This window comes from Hypomesus nipponensis, chromosome 17 (genome assembly GCF_054491055.1).
Source record: "Hypomesus nipponensis isolate SF chromosome 17, ASM5449105v1, whole genome shotgun sequence".
Lineage (NCBI taxonomy): Eukaryota > Metazoa > Chordata > Actinopteri > Osmeriformes > Osmeridae > Hypomesus > Hypomesus nipponensis.
This window is the reverse complement of record NC_140377.1, coordinates 592,356-609,906: the sequence shown is the minus strand read 5'-3', so window position 1 is coordinate 609,906 and position 17,551 is coordinate 592,356. Positions and strand designations below refer to the sequence as shown.

General features: G+C 50.3%; 2 protein-coding genes across 2 annotated transcripts; both read left to right on the top strand.

Annotated features, from left to right (window-relative positions):
* The first annotated feature begins 444 nt into the window (after positions 1-444).
* adsl (adenylosuccinate lyase) lies at positions 445-10,374 on the top strand. The gene is made up of 13 exons (XM_084677705.1): positions 445-742; positions 1,956-2,159; positions 2,385-2,429; positions 3,308-3,387; positions 3,741-3,912; positions 4,017-4,063; positions 4,211-4,301; positions 5,998-6,067; positions 6,153-6,300; positions 7,479-7,569; positions 9,095-9,184; positions 9,424-9,600; positions 9,842-10,374. The coding sequence occupies exons 1-13, from the start codon at positions 596-598 to the stop codon at positions 9,926-9,928; spliced, it is 1,449 nt and encodes a 482-aa protein (XP_084533831.1). The 5' UTR covers positions 445-595; the 3' UTR covers positions 9,929-10,374.
* Positions 10,375-12,668: 2,294 nt separating this feature from the next.
* On the top strand, positions 12,669-14,509 carry tmem150b (transmembrane protein 150B). The gene is made up of 6 exons (XM_084678366.1): positions 12,669-12,819; positions 13,117-13,176; positions 13,288-13,355; positions 13,509-13,636; positions 13,804-13,981; positions 14,173-14,509. Exons 1-6 carry the CDS (start codon positions 12,707-12,709, stop codon positions 14,319-14,321), a joined length of 696 nt encoding a protein of 231 aa, XP_084534492.1. The 5' UTR covers positions 12,669-12,706; the 3' UTR covers positions 14,322-14,509.
* Positions 14,510-17,551: the final 3,042 nt, after the last annotated feature.

Sequence of the window (17,551 nt, the reverse complement as noted above, 5' to 3'; positions counted from 1 at the left end):
CATATACTTGTCATTTACAAGACGAAATTCGACGAAATGTCTCCATTCATCTTCATTGACGTACCTTTCTATAAATATAACCTGTAGCCTAATAGTGTACCACCTTTTGCAATGCCTGCAATTGTTAATTGTGGGCGAATGTGAGGGATGTGTAGAAATGACAGTTTCACCAATGACAGAACCTGTCGGCTGATTCATAACAATAATAGCACCTAAACGAGGTTGCGCGAAGTCTGAGGACTGGCCCGCATTTCATTCCGACAGACGGCACCAAGCAAGACTGGTAAATCGTAGACAGGTTTCTATTCTAAAGACGAGACTGTCAATATCGTGACACTCGGGCGCCACTTTTCAGATTTGAGAGTAAACACACACCCCGTCTGTCGCTTTAAACCACCTCACGAGCCAGCATGTCACACAGGCTCCTGGCACGCCTTCTACCGTATGTCGACTGTCGTAAAAGTAAGTGGTGCAGCGATGGACAGCAGCGCTCAAGCTCAACAGTCTATCGTTTCCCGGACACAGCGGACTGTCACGGTGCAGAGTCGACCACATTTAGGAAGAAATAACTAGCTAGCAAGACATTCTGAACAACATGGACGGCTCTGGAGACGAGTTTATGAAGTACCGTTCACCGCTGGTGTCACGGTATGCCAGCAAAGAAATGGCCTATAACTTCAGTGACAGAAAGAAATTCACGACTTGGAGGAAGCTTTGGATCTACCTGGCCAAAGCTGAAAAGGTTTGATACAGTGTTCTGTAGCTAGCTAGAACTACACGTGACATACACGATACACTTGTTATTTTGTCGGTAGCTTACCGTACCGCTGCTAACTTAAACTTTGCATCTGATTGGAGTAAATGTGAACTTTGCGACCTTGAAAAAGAACGATCAAGTTCCCTTGTCTAAATATAGTTTTAGAGACCTTTTAAATGAAGTGCTCTCTAAGACAACCTTGGTACCCTGGAAGACAAGCAGCCGCGTATAAGGTGGTCTTCCAGTTGCAGCAACTGGTCATGTGAGCCGTCAAGCTGGTTGAGTAGCTTGATGTATTTTACCCTTAATCTATAACGTGTTAACGATGGATCCCTTGAAGCAGCGGTTGTGTGATTGATTTACTGTAGTGTGAGCAGTACAGACTTGTCAATTGTATCCTCCAGGGTATCTTGGTAGGTCAGATTAGTTAGTCAGTTGAGCTATTCCCTGTCTGAATGTTGTATTAGTCCTATTTATGCTTTACTGATCTCTACTGAATTCTGGAGCGGTGACTGTATTGTCTCAAGAGATCAGGGTAGATTTGGGAACTTACATTGTTACTTAAGTCGAAGTTTCATGAAGCATTATGGAGCAACATCGTTTTTCTCTGGAGACTGGACTTGAGTCTAAAATAGCACAGAATGTCAGGGTAACAAGAGACTGACCCAGAGAGCTGGCCTCGGCCTTCACTTTCTCCTTAAGTCCCATCACTATTGGTGAGTCCCTGACTAGCCCCAACCAGCCTGGGTAGGAGGTTGACCTCGTGACTGTTGTACTTAATCAGTTGCTTTGCTTGGGACAAATTCCTAATTGAATTTCCTGAATGCCGCATGACTTTTAACATAGCTCTGTGTGCTATCACCACTTGAAGTGTAATCAGAACCCACTCCTAACATGTGTTCCAGCCTTCCAGACATGAGGACAGTATTTCATCATCCTTAGATTAGGTGCAAATAGATTTGATATTCTAGAACAGCAGAGTTGAACATGGAGTGTACACCACTCAGCCAAGCATTCCTGCTATTAACATACGGTTTACCATAAACATTGAAACTTTAGCGGAAATATTTCAACTTAATAAAGCCTTCTCTCCTTTCCCATCTCCTCCTTTGCTGCATCCCTCTTCTCTGCTCTTCCCTCCCCCTTTCCCCCTCTCCTCTCCCCCTGCCCTGCTCTCCTCCTCTCTGCCCCTCCCCAGGCGTTGGGCCTGCCCATCACCGATGCCCAGGTGGCAGAGATGGAGAGCCACAGGGAGGACATTGACTTTGCCATGGCGGCAGACGAGGAGCGCAGGCTGAGGCACGATGTGATGGCCCACGTCCACACCTTCGCCCACTGCTGCCCCTCCGCTGCGCCCATCATCCACCTAGGCGCTACCTCCTGCTACGTTGGAGACAACACAGTAACTGCCCCCATCACCCCTCACTGCCCCCATCACTCCTCACTGCCCCCATCACTCCTCACTGCCCCCATCACCCCTCACTGCCCCCATCACTGCCCCCATCACCCCTCACTGCCCCTCTCACCCCTTCCATTTTGTCTGTATAACTCTTTTGAAACGCAATATCACAAAGGGCTTCACATGTGCTGCCTCGTCATTCAACCTCCGTTTGTTGGTCTCTTTCAGGATTTGATCATGCTGCGTGATGGCTTTGACATTCTGCTCCCCAAGGTGAGAGGACAGGCTTGTAATGTCTGTGTTTTTCTTACTACAATGGCGTATGTATGCATTGTTGCTGAGGTTGTGACTGTGTGTGTGTGAGAGGGAGGTGTGAGTGACAGAGAGACGGAGGGAGAGCAAGGAAAGGAAATGCAGCTGAACCTGTGTGCTCGTAGCAGTAACATGACAGTGACTCCTGTGTGCTCGTAGCAGTAACATGACAGTGACTCCTGTGTGCTCGTAGCAGTAACATGACAGTGACTCCTGTGTGCTCGTAGCAGTAACATGACATTGACTCCTGTGTGCTCGTAGCAGTAACATGACAGTGACTCCTGTGTGCTCGTAGCAGTAACATGACAGTGACTCCTGTGTGCTCGTAGCAGTAACATGACAGTGACTCCTGTGTGCTCGTAGCAGTAACATGACAGTGACTCCTGTGTGCTCGTAGCAGTAACATGACAGTGACTCCTGTGTGCTCGTAGCAGTAACATGACAGTGACTCCTGTGTGCTCGTAGCAGTAACATGACAGTGACTCCTGTGTGCTCGTAGCAGTAACATGACAGTGACTCCTGTGTGCTCGTAGCAGTAACATGACAGTGACTCCTGTGTGCTCGTAGCAGTAACATGACAGTGACTCCTGTGTGCTCGTAGCAGTAACATGACAGTGACTCCTGTGTGCTCGTAGCAGTAACATGACAGTGACTCCTGTGTGCTCGTAGCAGTAACATGACAGTGACTCCTGTGTGCTCGTAGCAGTAACATGACAGTGACTCCTGTGTGCTCGTAGCAGTAACATGACAGTGACTCCTGTGTGCTCATAGCAGTAACATGACAGTGACTCCTGTGTGCTCGTAGCAGTAACATGACAGTGACTCCTTTGTGCTCATAGCTGGCCCGAGTGGCAGACCGGCTGGCGAACTTTGCTGAGAAGTATGCTGACCTCCCAACTCTAGGATTCACACACTACCAGTGAGTGTGAATACTCTGTCTATATCACACTCTACCAGTGAGTGTGAATACTCTGTCTATATCACACTCTACCAGTGAGTGTGAATACTCTGTCTATATCACACTCTACCAGTGAGTGTGAATACTCTGTCTATATCACACTCTACCAGTGAGTGTGAATACTCTGTCTATATCACACTCTACCAGTGAGTGTGAATACTCTGTCTATATCACACTCTACCAGTGAGTGTGAATACTCTGTCTATATCACACTCTACCAGTGAGTGTGAAAACTCTGTCTATATCACTCTCTACCAGTGAGTGTGAATACTCTGTCTATATCACACATCTATTTGTGCTTGTCTTGATCCCAGACCAGCCCAGTTAACCACGGTGGGCAAGCGGGCGTGTCTGTGGCTCCAGGATCTGACCATGGACATGAGGAACCTTCAGCGTGCCCGCGACGACCTGCGTTTCCGGGGGGTCAAAGGAACCACAGGCACACAGGCTAGCTTCCTGCAGCTCTTCCAGGGGGACCACGAGAAGGTAAACACTGAAAGACTGAAATGAAATGAATAAATGTATAAACAAATGTTGATTTAAATGTATAAACAGAGTTTCTCTCCCACTGTTCCTTCTCTGTTTTCTAGGTGGATGAGCTGGACAGGATGGTCACAGAGATGGCCGGCTTCAAGAAGTAAGCCCACATGGGGAGCCTCACCAGCGGGTCTCTGGTCCATCCTGTTAGGGTGGAGCTTTAACAGTCATATTCATCCAACCACCAGGACCATCATGTACCCTTGATAACTTGTTTTCCCTCGTGTTTGTGATGGTTGCCATGCAGAGCCTACCTGGTTACGGGGCAGACGTACAGCCGGAAGGTGGACGTGGACTCACTGGCGAGCCTGGCCAGCCTGGGGGCCTCCATCCACAAGGTGAGCTGCTGCCCTGAGGAAACACCACCCTAGCAGAGGAAACACCACCCTATCAGAGGAAACACCACCCTAGCAGAGGAAACACCACCCTAGCAGAGGAAACACCACCCTAGCAGAGGAAACACCACCCTAACAGAGGAAACACCACCCTAACAGAGGAAACACCACCCTATCAGAGGAAACACCACCCTATCAGAGGAAACACCACCCTATCAGAGGAAACACCACCCTAACAGAGGAAACACCACCCTAACAGAGGAAACACCACCCTATCAGAGGAAACACCACCCTAACAGAGGAAACACCACCCTAACAGAGGAAACACCACCCTAGCAGAGGAAACACCACCCTAACAGAGGAAACACCACCCTAACAGAGGAAACACCACCCTATCAGAGGAAACACCACCCTAACAGAGGAAACACCACCCTATCAGAGGAAACACCACCCTAACAGAGGAAACACCACCCTATCAGAGGAAACACCACCCTAACAGAGGAAACACCACCCTATCAGAGGAAACACCACCCTATCAGAGGAAACACCACCCTAACAGAGGAAACACCACCCTAACAGAGGAAACACCACCCTATCAGAGGAAACACCACCCTAACAGAGGAAACACCACCCTATCAGAGGAAACACCACCCTATCAGAGGAAACACCACCCTATCAGAGGAAACACCACCCTATCAGAGGAAACACCACCCTAACAGAGGAAACACCACCCTAACAGAGGAAACACCACCCTATCAGAGGAAACACCACCCTAACAGAGGAAACACCACCCTAGCAGAGGAAACACCACCCTAACAGAGGAAACACCACCCTAACAGAGGAAACACCACCCTATCAGAGGAAACACCACCCTAGCAGAGGAAACACCACCCTAGCAGAGGAAACACCACCCTAACAGAGGAAACACCACCCTAACAGAGGAAACACCACCCTAGCAGAGGAAACACCACCCTAGCAGAGGAAACACCACCCTAGCAGAGGAAACACCACCCTAACAGAGGAAACACCACCCTATCAGAGGAAACACCACCCTATCAGAGGAAACACCACCCTAACAGAGGAAACACCACCCTAACAGAGGAAACACCACCCTAGCAGAGGAAACACCACCCTAACAGAGGAAACACCACCCTATCAGAGGAAACACCACCCTAACAGAGGAAACACCACCCTATCCACCCTAACAGAGGAAACACCACCCTAGCAGAGGAAACACCACCCTAACAGAGGAAACACCACCCTAACAGAGGAAACACCACCCTATCAGAGGAAACACCACCCTAGCAGAGGAAACACCACCCTAGCAGAGGAAACACCACCCTAACAGAGGAAACACCACCCTAGCAGAGGAAACACCACCGTAGCAGAGGAAACACCACCCTATCAGAGGAAACACCACCCTAACAGAGGAAACACCACCCTAGCAGAGGAAACACCACCCTAACAGAGGAAACACCACCCTATCAGAGGAAACACCACGCTATCAGCCTCCAGGAGGTCTGGATGTGGAAAGCTGATAGGTTAGGGTTAGGGGTTATGTGTCTGCAGGGTTAGGGTTAGGGTTATGGGTTATGTGTCTGCAGGGCCCAGCTGCTGTTTATCAAACGTTGAAGGACAGGGTAGTTAGTTCAGTTTGTTAACCATGTTAAACTCCTCTCCCTCTCCTTCTCTCCATCAGATCTGCACTGACATCCGCCTGCTGGCTAACCTGAAGGAGATCGAGGAGCCCTTTGAGAAAGAGCAGATTGGTGCGTCATGCCAAGATACCAAATCCCCTTTGACCCCAATGCTGTCTCCACTCTAATGACCTCGTTAATGAACGGTCTCCTCCAGGGTCCAGTGCCATGCCCTACAAGAGGAACCCCATGCGGGCGGAGCGCTGCTGTAGCCTGGCTCGCCACCTGATGGCGCTGATCTCTGACCCCCTGCAGACTGCTGCCGTCCAATGGCTGGAGAGGACACTGGACGACAGCGCCAACAGGTGAGCACAGTGTCCAACATCTCTCTCTCTCTCATGTCTCTGTGTTCCTCCATGTCTCTCTCTCATGTCTCTGTGTTCCTCCATGTCTCTCTCTCATGTCTCTGTGTTCCTCCATGTCTCTCTCTCATGTCTCTGTGTTCCTCCATGTCTCTCTCTCATGTCTCTGTGTTCCTCCATGTCTCTCTCTCATGTCTCTGTGTTCCTCCATGTCTCTCTCTCATGTCTCTGTGTTCCTCCATGTCTCTCTCTCATGTCTCTGTGTTCCTCCATGTCTCTCTCTCATGTCTCTGTGTTCCTCCATGTCTCTCTCTCATGTCTCTGTGTTCCTCCATGTCTCTCTCTCATGTCTCTGTGTTCCTCCATGTCTCTCTCTCATGTCTCTGTGTTCCTCCATGTCTCTCTCTCATGTCTCTGTGTTCCTCCATGTCTCTCTCTCATGTCTCTGTGTTCCTCCATGTCTCTCTCTCATGTCTCTGTGTTCCTCCATGTCTCTCTCTCATGTCTCTGTGTTCCTCCATGTCTCTCTCTCATGTCTCTGTGTTCCTCCATGTCTCTCTCTCATGTCTCTGTGTTCCTCCATGTCTCTCTCTCATGTCTCTGTGTTCCTCCATGTCTCTCTCTCATGTCTCTGTGTTCCTCCATGTCTCTCTCTCATGTCTCTGTGTTCCTCCATGTCTCTCTCTCATGTCTCTGTGTTCCTCCATGTCTCTCTCTCATGTCTCTGTGTTCCTCCATGTCTCTCTCTCATGTCTCTGTGTTCCTCCATGTCTCTCTCTCATGTCTCTGTGTTCCTCCATGTCTCTCTCTCATGTCTCTGTGTTCCTCCATGTCTCTCTCTCATGTCTCTGTGTTCCTCCATGTCTCTCTCTCATGTCTCTGTGTTCCTCCATGTCTCTCTCTCATGTCTCTGTGTTCCTCCATGTCTCTCTCTCATGTCTCTGTGTTCCTCCATGTCTCTCTCTCATGTCTCTGTGTTCCTCCATGTCTCTCTCTCATGTCTCTGTGTTCCTCCATGTCTCTCTCTCATGTCTCTGTGTTTCTCCATGTCTCTCTCTCATGTCTCTGTGTTCCTCCATGTCTCTCTCTCATGTCTCTGTGTTCCTCCATGTCTCTCTCTCATGTCTCTGTGTTCCTCCATGTCTCTCTCTCATGTCTCTTCCTGTGTGTGTGTTCCTCAGGAGGATCTCTCTCCCTGAGTCCTTCCTGACCGCTGATATCATCCTCAGCACTCTGCAGAACATCACCGAGGGCCTGGTGGTCTACCCCAAGGTACCATCTTGTCCCTGACACAGGACACATGTCATGTAACATACTGCTGGAGGGTGTAACATGTAACATACTGCTGGAGGGTGTAACATACTGCTGGAGGGTGTAACATGTAACATACTGCTGGAGGGTGTAACATACTGCTGGAGGGTGTAACATACTGCTGGAGGGTGTAACATGTAACATACTGCTGGAGGGTGTAACATGTAACATACTGCTGGTGGGTGTAACATGTAACATACTGCTGGAGGGTGTAACATGTAACATACTGCTGGAGGGTGTAACATACTGCTGGAGGGTGTAACATACTGCTGGAGGGTGTAACATGTAACATACTGCTGGAGGGTGTAACATGTAACATACTGCTGGAGGGTGTAACATGTAACATACTGCTGGAGGGTGTAACATACTGCTGGAGGGTGTAACATGTAACATACTGCTGGAGGGTGTAACATGTAACATACTGCTGGAGGGTGTAACATGTAACATACTGCTGGAGGGTGTAACATGTAACATACTGCTGGAGGGTGTAACATACTGCTGGAGGGTGTAACATACTGCTGGAGGGTGTAACATGTAACATACTGCTGGAGGGTGTAACATGTAACATACTGCTGGAGGGTGTAACATGTAACATACTGCTGGAGGGTGTAACATACTGCTGGAGGGTGTAACATGTAACATACTGCTGGAGGGTGTAACATACTGCTGGAGGGTGTAACATACTGCTGGAGGGTGTAACATGTAACATACTGCTGGAGGGTGTAACATGTAACATACTGCTGGAGGGTGTAACATGTAACATACTGCTGGAGGGTGTAACATACTGCTGGAGGGTGTAACATGTAACATACTGCTGGAGGGTGTAACATGTAACATACTGCTGGAGGGTGTAACATGTAACATACTGCTGGAGGGTGTAACATACTGCTGGGGGGTGTAACATGTAACATACTGCTGGAGGGTGTAACATGTAACATACTGCTGGAGGGTGTAACATGTAACATACTGCTGGAGGGTGTAACATACTGCTGGAGGGTGTAACATGTAACATACTGCTGGAGGGTGTAACATGTAACATACTGCTGGAGGGTGTAACATACTGCTGGGGGGTGTAACATGTAACATACTGCTGGAGGGTGTAACATGTAACATACTGCTGGAGGGTGTAACATACTGCTGGAGGGTGTAACATGTAACATACTGCTGGAGGGTGTAACATAGGGTTATCACTTTATTTACATTCTGTTCATTCTCCTCCCTGTCTCCCCTGCCTCTCTCCTGTCTCTCCTCCCTGGCCTCTTGCTCCTCTTCCTTCTCTCCTCCCTGGCCTCCTGCCTCTCTCCTGTCTCTCCTCCCTGGCCTCCTGCCTCTCTCCTGTCTCTCCTCTCTGGCCTCCTGCCTCTCTCCTGTCTCTCCTCCCTGGCCTCCTGCCTCGCTCCTGTCTCTCCTCCCTGGCCTCCTGCCTCTCTTCCTTCTCTCCTGCCTCTCTCCTGCCTCTCTTCCTTCTCTCCTCCCTGGCTGCCAGGTGATTGAGAGACACATCCGACATGAGCTTCCCTTCATGGCCACAGAGAATCTCATCATGGCCATGGTGAAGGCTGGAGGCAACAGACAGGTGGGTGTAGTTCCCTTATCTGCGTCTGTTGGTCTGTTTTGCTGTGTGTGTCTTGTGGGATATTTACTACAGTGTTTAAATTCCACCTTTGGACTAGTTGGTGTAACTTGATCTGTGTCACATGACCTTGACCCCCGTGTGTCACATGACCTTGACCCCCGTGTGTCACATGACCCTGACCCCGTGTGTCACATGACCCTGACCCCGTGTGTCACATGACCCTGACCCCGTGTGTGCAGGAGTGCCATGAGAAGATCCGGGTGCTGTCCCAGCAGGCGGCCGCCGTGGTCAAGCAGGAGGGCGGGGACAACGACCTCCTGGCCAGGGTCCAGGCTGACCCCTACTTCACCCCCATCCTGCACCAGCTAGACTCCCTCCTGGACCCCACCACCTTCATCGGCCGCGCCCCACAGCAGGTACCCCCCTCCACATCCTCCACCCCTCCTCCTCCTCCACCCTCCTCATCCTCCACCCTCCTCATCCTCCACCCTCCTCATCCTCCACCCTCCTCATCCTCCACCCTCCTCATCCTCCACCCTCCTCATCCTCTACCCCTCCTCCTCCTCTACCCCTCCTCCTCCTCCACCCCTCCTCCTCCTCATCCTCCACCCCTCTCTACCTCTCGTTGTCTCAGTGTTTCTGCCTCCCCCTCCTCAGGTGAGACACTTCCTGGAGGAGGAGGTGCGCCCCCTGTTGGAGCCCTACAGGGCCAAGATGGACGTCCAGATAGAGCTGGAGCTCTGAGCCACGCCCCCTCAGAGACACTCCTCGTGTGATTGGTCTGTTACACGGATGACTGTGTTAGTGTCATGTTCTCAGTCACACCCTGGTGATTAGTGGCACATGGTAAAAACGTATACCAATTTCCTTTCCAACAATCATTTTACCTCCAGTGTTCAAAGTCATTTCAGTGTCATTGCTGTGTGCCGTTAATATGGAGTATAGTGGTGCTGCCAGGAGTCTCCCTGGGATGACGGGGTTTCCACAGAACAGGGTGGGAGGTTCACACACACACTCACGGGGTTTCCACAGAACAGGGTGGGAGGTTCACACACACACTCACACACACACACATGCATGCACACACACACACACACACACACACACACACACACACCAAGTGAGCTTTTGTCATGAGCAGCCTTGTGAATGTTGTTCCGTGCAACAATAAAATGCTCCCAATACAAAAATCCTGAGTGTTTCTTCTGATCCACTGAGTCAGTTCTCAGTGTCCTGCTCAGGGTGCAGGGGGTTATGGAACCTCTGAGCCTTTGTCATTATCTCTGTTACTCAGACCATCATGTCATTCATGTGATGGGGAATTGATTCATAATTAATTGCAGTAGTGACTAATGTGAAAGGTAAAGCTAGCATGTTTGTGAGAATCATGTGTAAATTACAGGTGCATCAATAAATTAGAATATCAAAAAGTTGGATTTATTTCAGTAATTTTTATTTTTTTATTTTGATGATTATAACTGACAGCTAATGAAAACCCAAAATTCAGTATCTCAGAAAATAGAATATTACTTCAGTCCAATAATACAAAAGGCTTTTTAACACAGAAATGTTGGACTACTGAAAAGTATGAACATGGTCAACACTCAATACTTGGTCGGGCTCCTTTTGCATGAATGACTGCAGCAATGCGGCGTGGCATAGAGCCCATCAGTATGTGGCTCTGCTGAGGTGTTATGGAAGCCCAGGCTGCTCTGATAGCGGCCTTCAGCACTGTTGGGTCTGGTGTCTCTCCTCTTCCTCCTCTTCACAGTAGGTGAAGGTCAGGTTAGGTCAGGCCAGTTTGCTGGCCAATCAAGCACAGGGATACCATGGTCCTTAAACCAGGTACTGGTATCTTTGGCAGTGTGTGCAGGTGCCAAGTCCTGCTGGAAAATGAAATCTCCATAAGCATGGGGAAGGGAAACAGGAAGTGCTGTAAAACTTCCTGGTAGACGGCTGCTCTGACCTTGGACCTGAGAAACACAGTGGACCAACGTGACATGGCAGCCCAAACCATCACTGACTGTGGAAACTTTACACTGGACCTCAAACCACGTGGGTTGGGTGCCTCTCCTCTCTTCCTCCAGACTCTGGGACCTGGTGAGATGCCTCTAAAGTTGTCTGTAGTTCAAGAGTGGTTTGACACAAGGAATGCGACAGTTGAAGCCCATGTACTGGATACGTCTGTGCGTGGTGGCTCTTTAAGCACGGACTCCAGCTGCAGTCTCCCTCAAATTCTTGAATGGCCTTTGTTTTTCACAATATTCTAATTTTCTGAGATACTGAATTTTGGGTATTCATTAGCTGTCAGTTATAATCCTCAACATGAATGGTGAGAGGGAGGTGGAGGAAGACCCATGAGGTGGAGGAAGACCCATGAGGTGGAGGGAGACCCAGGAGGTGGAGGGAGGTGGAGGGAGACCCAGGAGGTGGAGGGAGGTGGAGGTAGACCCAGGAGGTGGAGGGAGGTGGAGGTAGACCCATGAGGTGGAGGAAGACCCATGAGGTGGAGGGAGACCCAGGAGGTGGAGGGAGACCCAGGAGGTGGAGGGAGACCCAGGAGGTGGAGGGAGACCCAGGAGGTGGAGGGAGACCCATGAGGTGGAGGGAGACCCAGGAGGTGGAGGGAGACCCAGGAGGTGGAGGAAGACCCAGGAGGTGGAGGAAGACCCAGGAGGTGGAGGGAGACCCAGGAGGTGGAGGGAGACCCAGGAGGTGGAGGGAGACCCAGGAGGTGGAGGAAGACCCAGGAGGTGGAGGAAGACCCAGGAGGTGGAGGGAGACCCAGGAGGTGGAGGAAGACCCAGGAGGTGGAGGGAGGTGGAGGTAGACCCAGGAGGTGGAGGGAGGTGGAGGTAGACCCAGGAGGTGGAGGGAGACCCAGGAGGTGGAGGAAGACCCAGGAGGTGGAGGGAGGTGGAGGTAGACCCAGGAGGTGGAGGGAGACCCAGGAGGTGGAGGGAGACACGTGTTAGTAAATGACTGGGAGGAGCCTTTTGCAGGGGGTCATAAATATACAAAAATGGGCTCAAGGTCCAGACCATCCCACACTGCTGCGTTGTTTCAGCTGTTATTTATGTTGCATGTTTCTTACAGGTAAGCAGGTGCACGCTCTGTGAAATCTGTCTTGGAATAAGTACCTGGAATATACGGTTCCATATTTTCTTGGATAGCCTAATCAAACAAAAAACTTCAACATACCACATTTCTTTTGATGAGATCATTTTGTACGTTTACGAAGATATCCAGGTAAACCCAGAAGCTGTTTCTGTTTCATGTATGATTATTGTGATCATTTGTGGCACTACAGGGACTGAAAGTTCCTCAACTTCATTCTGAGGTTCCGGGCTTCTCTGCCTCTCTCTCTTCACTGAGTGAACTGAATATTTCTGGTACTTTGTGTGGGTCGTTCATGTGGTCTGACTGTTGTTCCTGGCCTCTAGACATTCTCTCATTCCGTTAACTGTGTTTTTGTTGTTGTTGGAGTGACAACTTTTATGTTTTATTGATGTTTTTCACTTTATGTATTTTTCTCACTTTCACCTCCCCCCCCCTCTCTCTCCTGCTCAGATGTGGCTGTGGGCGTTGCTTCCGATCAGTCTGGCTGTGTTTGGCACGCTGGGCATCTGGTTAGTGTGAGTATCTGACCTGCCGACACTAACCCCCCACCACACCCTCCAAAACCATGCCCTGGACACTCCAGGCCATACTTTGGTTCCTGTTAGCTTAGCCAGCAAGTCTAATGCTAACACAGTCAAACAGTATTCATGATTAGCACACCTGTGTATATACACTACTACTGTACTGTGTTTGTTGCAATTCGAATCCAAGCATCAAAACATTTTCACCTGAAGACAGGCTTCCTCGTGTCAGTTGAACCACTGTGTCTGGACTGAGTGCTCAGAAGGATAACCCCAGTTTTGCCTGATCAGGTTTTGCATGGCTGTGTCCAACGGCACTGTGAATGTGACTGTGGAGTTTCCTTACATCAGGTAGGAGGGAACACCTCCACCTACTACAGAACATGCACCCCTTGGTTCCCATGTGTGGATGCCATTAGATCTCATGTCCTACAGGTTGGTCTAACAGTGTTTCCATTCCAGCACCTGTGGCTCCTACAGCCCTCAGAGCTGCATCTTCTCTCAGGTCTGCAACATCTGTGCTGTCCTCGGTAGGTGACAGGCAGCTGGAATTAGGGCCACGTGTGTCCTTGCCACGTCTTTATTCAGCAAAACCTCTGTTTCTCTCTCAAACACACACACACACAAACGCACACACACATGCACTCTCACATGCAAGCACTAACACAGTCACACGCCCACAGCCATGTGGGTGGTAGTTATTCGTTTCCAGCAGATCAGGGACTATGGTGACGACAGCAAGGTCAACCTAGCCAGCATCATCCTGGGATTCATCTCCTCTATAGGGATCTCCATCATCGGAAACTTTCAGGTGAAGCCTGAAAGCTCTTCTCATCATCTTCCTTCCTCTGACAGTCATAGTATCCTGGAATTATAATACTTTGCTATGGAATTATAACTCCTTTGGCCACTGAAACACACTCTCTCTCTGGTTCTCTCTCTCTCCCTGTATTTCCTCCTTGTCTTTATATCTGTCAGCAATCGGTGCTGTTAGGGCCCCACCTGCTGGGGGCCTGCCTGGCCTTCTTCGTGGGCCTGGTGTACTTCTGGCTGCAGGCGTGGCTCACCTACAGGGCAGCGCCCTCGCAGGAGCGCAGCTGGGTGGGTCTGATCAGAACGGCGTGCTGCAGCGGCTGCACGCTCCTGCTCGTCCTCAGTATCCTTCCACTCGCACGCACACTCCCAAAAGAACACCTGCAAAGAACATTGTAAATACATATTAGCTACATGAAATGCAGAGCAGACTCAAATACATTCAGATTGACATGTTTGCAGAATTGAGGGTTGAGGAGCACCTTAGTACTGACAACTCTGGAAGTGTGTGTCCTTAACCACAGTCTCCTCCAGTGGCTGTATTCCACAACACAGGGAACCGGAGCGGGGGGGCAGTATGTGAGTGGGCCCTGGTCATGATCTTCTTCCTCCTGTTCGGCCTGTTCGGCGCAGAGTTTCGCCACATAGACTACCACCAGCTGACAGTGCAGAGAAAAGGCTGAGGCAGCAACACGGTGGCGCCCGCCTTAGTGTGGAGTTGCGGACGAACGGCGTGGCCGTAAAACCCTCTGTGGAGGAGCATGGTGCTGGTGGAGGGTTGTAACAACAGAGAAACTGAATGACTGTATTGTAATATGCTAATCTGAATGTATCGATGTTTACAGTTCAGGTATAAACAGTTCTTTTGTCACTTCTATTGTCTTTGTTTCAACAGAAGTGTGTGTGTGTGGGAAGGGAGAAGTCTGCATGTTTGTTTCATGAGGGACTAGAGGGGTGTATTCTATCATTCAGACACACGAGGGCGATATCAACCTTTATAATCCTCACTGAGAGACTCACTCTGCCACTACATGTCTTCAGTTAAAAGTTTTGGGGTTTCCAATTCCTTCAGGATATGTAAATAATGTAGGTTGACTATGGAGGAATGCCCCTTTGGCAGTTGTGTTTATATGTAAGGACCTTTTGGTGGAATGGTGTGAAAAATGTTTTACATAACACAACTCATTTAACACATGGACACACACACACACACACCGCTTCCCAACCACACTGCTCGACACACACACCGGGAAAAGCCTGGCCTTTGTCTGTGGTTCCATCCTGATAGAGGTCTGATGGAGGCCTGGTGGAGGTCTGATGGAGGTCTGATGGAGGCCTGGTGGAGGTCTGATGGAGGTCTGATGGAGGCCTGGTGGAGGTCTGATGGAGGTCTGATGGAGGCCTGATGGAGGTCTGATGGAGGTCTGATGGAGGCCTGGTGGAGGTCTGATGGAGGTCTGATGGAGGTCTGATGGAGGCCTGATGGAGGTCTGATGGAGGTCTGATGGAGGTCTGATGGAGGTCGGATGGAAGCCTGATGGAGGTCTGATGGAGGTCTGATGGAGGCCTGATGGAGGTCTGATGGAGGCCTGATGGAGGTCTGATGGAGGTCTGATGGAGGTCTGATGGAGGCTGGATGGAGGTCTGATGGAGGTCTGATGGAGGTCTGATGGAGGTCTGATGGAGGCCTGATGGAGGCCTGATGGAAGCCGGATGGAGGCCTGATGGAAGCCGGATGGAGGCCTGATGGAGGCCTGATGGAGGTCTGATGGAGGTCTGATGGAGGTCTGATGGAGGTCTGATGGAGGCCTGATACGGTCAGCATGAGAGAAAAAGGACAAATTTTGAAGTAGTGAACAGTCACATGAATACATAAATACATGATGAAACACTCAGGTACAATACTAAACAGTATTTTCAGATATATTTCCATACCAGACCCTCGACTTGCTCTCACGTCAGCTGAGTGAGAACATTATTGTCTTGTCTTTCATGTCTGGAAATCCAGGCTGGAACGACCTAGAGGACTGATGGGAAAACGCTGTCCTGGTGACCTGCCAGAGATTGCTCCTAATTTAGACATTCTGAATCCAGCAGCAGTTGTGGAGGGGGTTTACAGGCAGGCTGATCCAGGGAAGGCTGAGCCAGGGTCTCTGGCAGGCTGATCCAGGGCAGGCTGAGCCGGGGCAGGCTGATCCAGGGCAGGCTGAGCCAGGGCAGGCTGATCCAGGGCAGGCTGATCCAGGGCAGGCTGATCCAGGGCAGGCTGAGCCAGGGCAGGCTGATCCAGGGCAGGCTGATTCAGGGCACGCTGATCCGGGGCAGGCTGATCCGGGGCAGGCTGATCCAGGGCAGGCTGATCCAGGGCAGGCTGATCCAGGGCACGCTGATCCAGGGCAGGCTGAGCCAGGGCAGGCTGAGCCAGGGCAGGCTGATCCAGGGCAGGCTGAGCCAGGGTCTCTGTGCGGTGGGAGAGGTCCTGGGCTCGGCTCTGATGGCCTGTCCTAGTCGAACTACAGAACTTTCCCATCAGAGTTCAGACTGTGGGGACATTTCCCTCGACTGTCAATGTCAATTTCCTTTAATTATACTATTTTATGTTGTTTATATGTGATCCATTAAAATCTGTTGGCTCCATATAAATGCAGGGAAATTGGGTTTATACGCCCCCTGTACCTCTGCCCCCCCCCCCCCACACACACACACACACACCCCTGCCCAACTCCCTGTCCTGGTAACATTCCTTCACATACCACACGCTGTGTGATCTCCAGAGGGGGCTTTGACGAGAGAGCTGAGCTCTGGAGACAGCCTGGAATTCTCTGGGAATGTGCTGGAGCTGGTCATGTTTCCTTTCCAGCTTCAGTTGTTGTCTGGTCTGGCTGTGGGCTCTGGCTGTGGGCTCTGGATGTGGGCTCTGGATCTTTGGCTCTGGATGTGGGCTCTGGATGTGGGCTCTGGCTGTGGGCTCTGGCTGTGGGCTCTGGATCTTTGGCTCTGGATGTGGGCTCTGGATGTGGGCTCTGGATGTGGGCTCTGGATCTTTGGCTCTGGATGTGGGCTCTGGATGTGGGCTCTGGATGTGGGCTCTGGATGTGGGCTCTGGATCTTTGGCTCTGGATGTGGGCTCTGGATGTGGGCTCTGGATGTGGGCTCTGGATGTGGGCTCTGGATGTGGGCTCTGGATGTAGGCTCTGGATGTGGGCTCTGGATGTGTATCCCCTGATCCCCTGTGAAGCTCTGCCTGTGTGACCAGACTGAGAACAGGGAGCATGAACTAGGAACACAGCTGCTTTATTTAGATGTGATCCAAGCAAGAGATTTAATAAAACAACAAACCAACATCAAAAGCAAGCACTAGCAGTGTTTTACCCAGCCTTCAAACACTGAGGACAGCTACGCACGACAAGACCCTTAATAAAAAAATTATGATAAATAAATTAGGTTCTAAATTATGTAAATTAGGTTCTATGTACTTATATGTTATGTTATGCTTGCGTTGTTTTGTCTTAAGAATTTCAGTGCCCAGTCTGACCCTGTGTTGTTCTGTGTACCTGAAAAATAAAAGACTTGAACTTGAACTTAAAAATGGAAACCAGAAGAATGTCAAGTGTTTGGTTTAGTCTCAAACTAAGGGGTCATGGATTAAGTAATGAGCCTGCTGCCTTGTTGGTTTTGACTGTGATTCAGACGTGTTCCATGTCCAGGCCCTCTGTAATCTGCCCCTGCACCTGTCTCTGCTCCATGGCTCTGTTGCACCGCTAACAATGGCCCTGCCTGCCTATCTCTGAGCACTCGCTCCGGACACCTCCGACCCCCCAGCCCTCCATCTCTTATCTTGGGCAGCCAAACCCTATCCACGGCCCCTTGCAAAGGCCACCGTCTGGGAGGAGGGGAGGGACAAGCAGGGAAG

What these genes read in the sequence shown, in the direction of transcription:
- adsl (XM_084677705.1), top strand. Translation starts at nt 596, where the DNA reads ATGGACGGCTCTGGAGACGAGTTTATGAAGTACCGTTCACCGCTGGTG. An exon ending in TTGACATTCTGCTCCCCAAG is followed by an intron (nt 2,430 to 3,307) that starts GTGAGAGGACAG and finishes TTGTGCTCATAG; the next exon opens with CTGGCCCGAGTGGCAGACCG. An exon ending in CTAGGATTCACACACTACCA is followed by an intron (nt 3,388 to 3,740) that starts GTGAGTGTGAAT and finishes TCTTGATCCCAG; the next exon opens with ACCAGCCCAGTTAACCACGG.
- tmem150b (XM_084678366.1), top strand. Translation starts at nt 12,707, where the DNA reads ATGTATTTTTCTCACTTTCACCTCCCCCCCCCTCTCTCTCCTGCTCAG. An exon ending in GTGGAGTTTCCTTACATCAG is followed by an intron (nt 13,177 to 13,287) that starts GTAGGAGGGAAC and finishes TTTCCATTCCAG; the next exon opens with CACCTGTGGCTCCTACAGCC. An exon ending in CAACATCTGTGCTGTCCTCG is followed by an intron (nt 13,356 to 13,508) that starts GTAGGTGACAGG and finishes ACACGCCCACAG; the next exon opens with CCATGTGGGTGGTAGTTATT.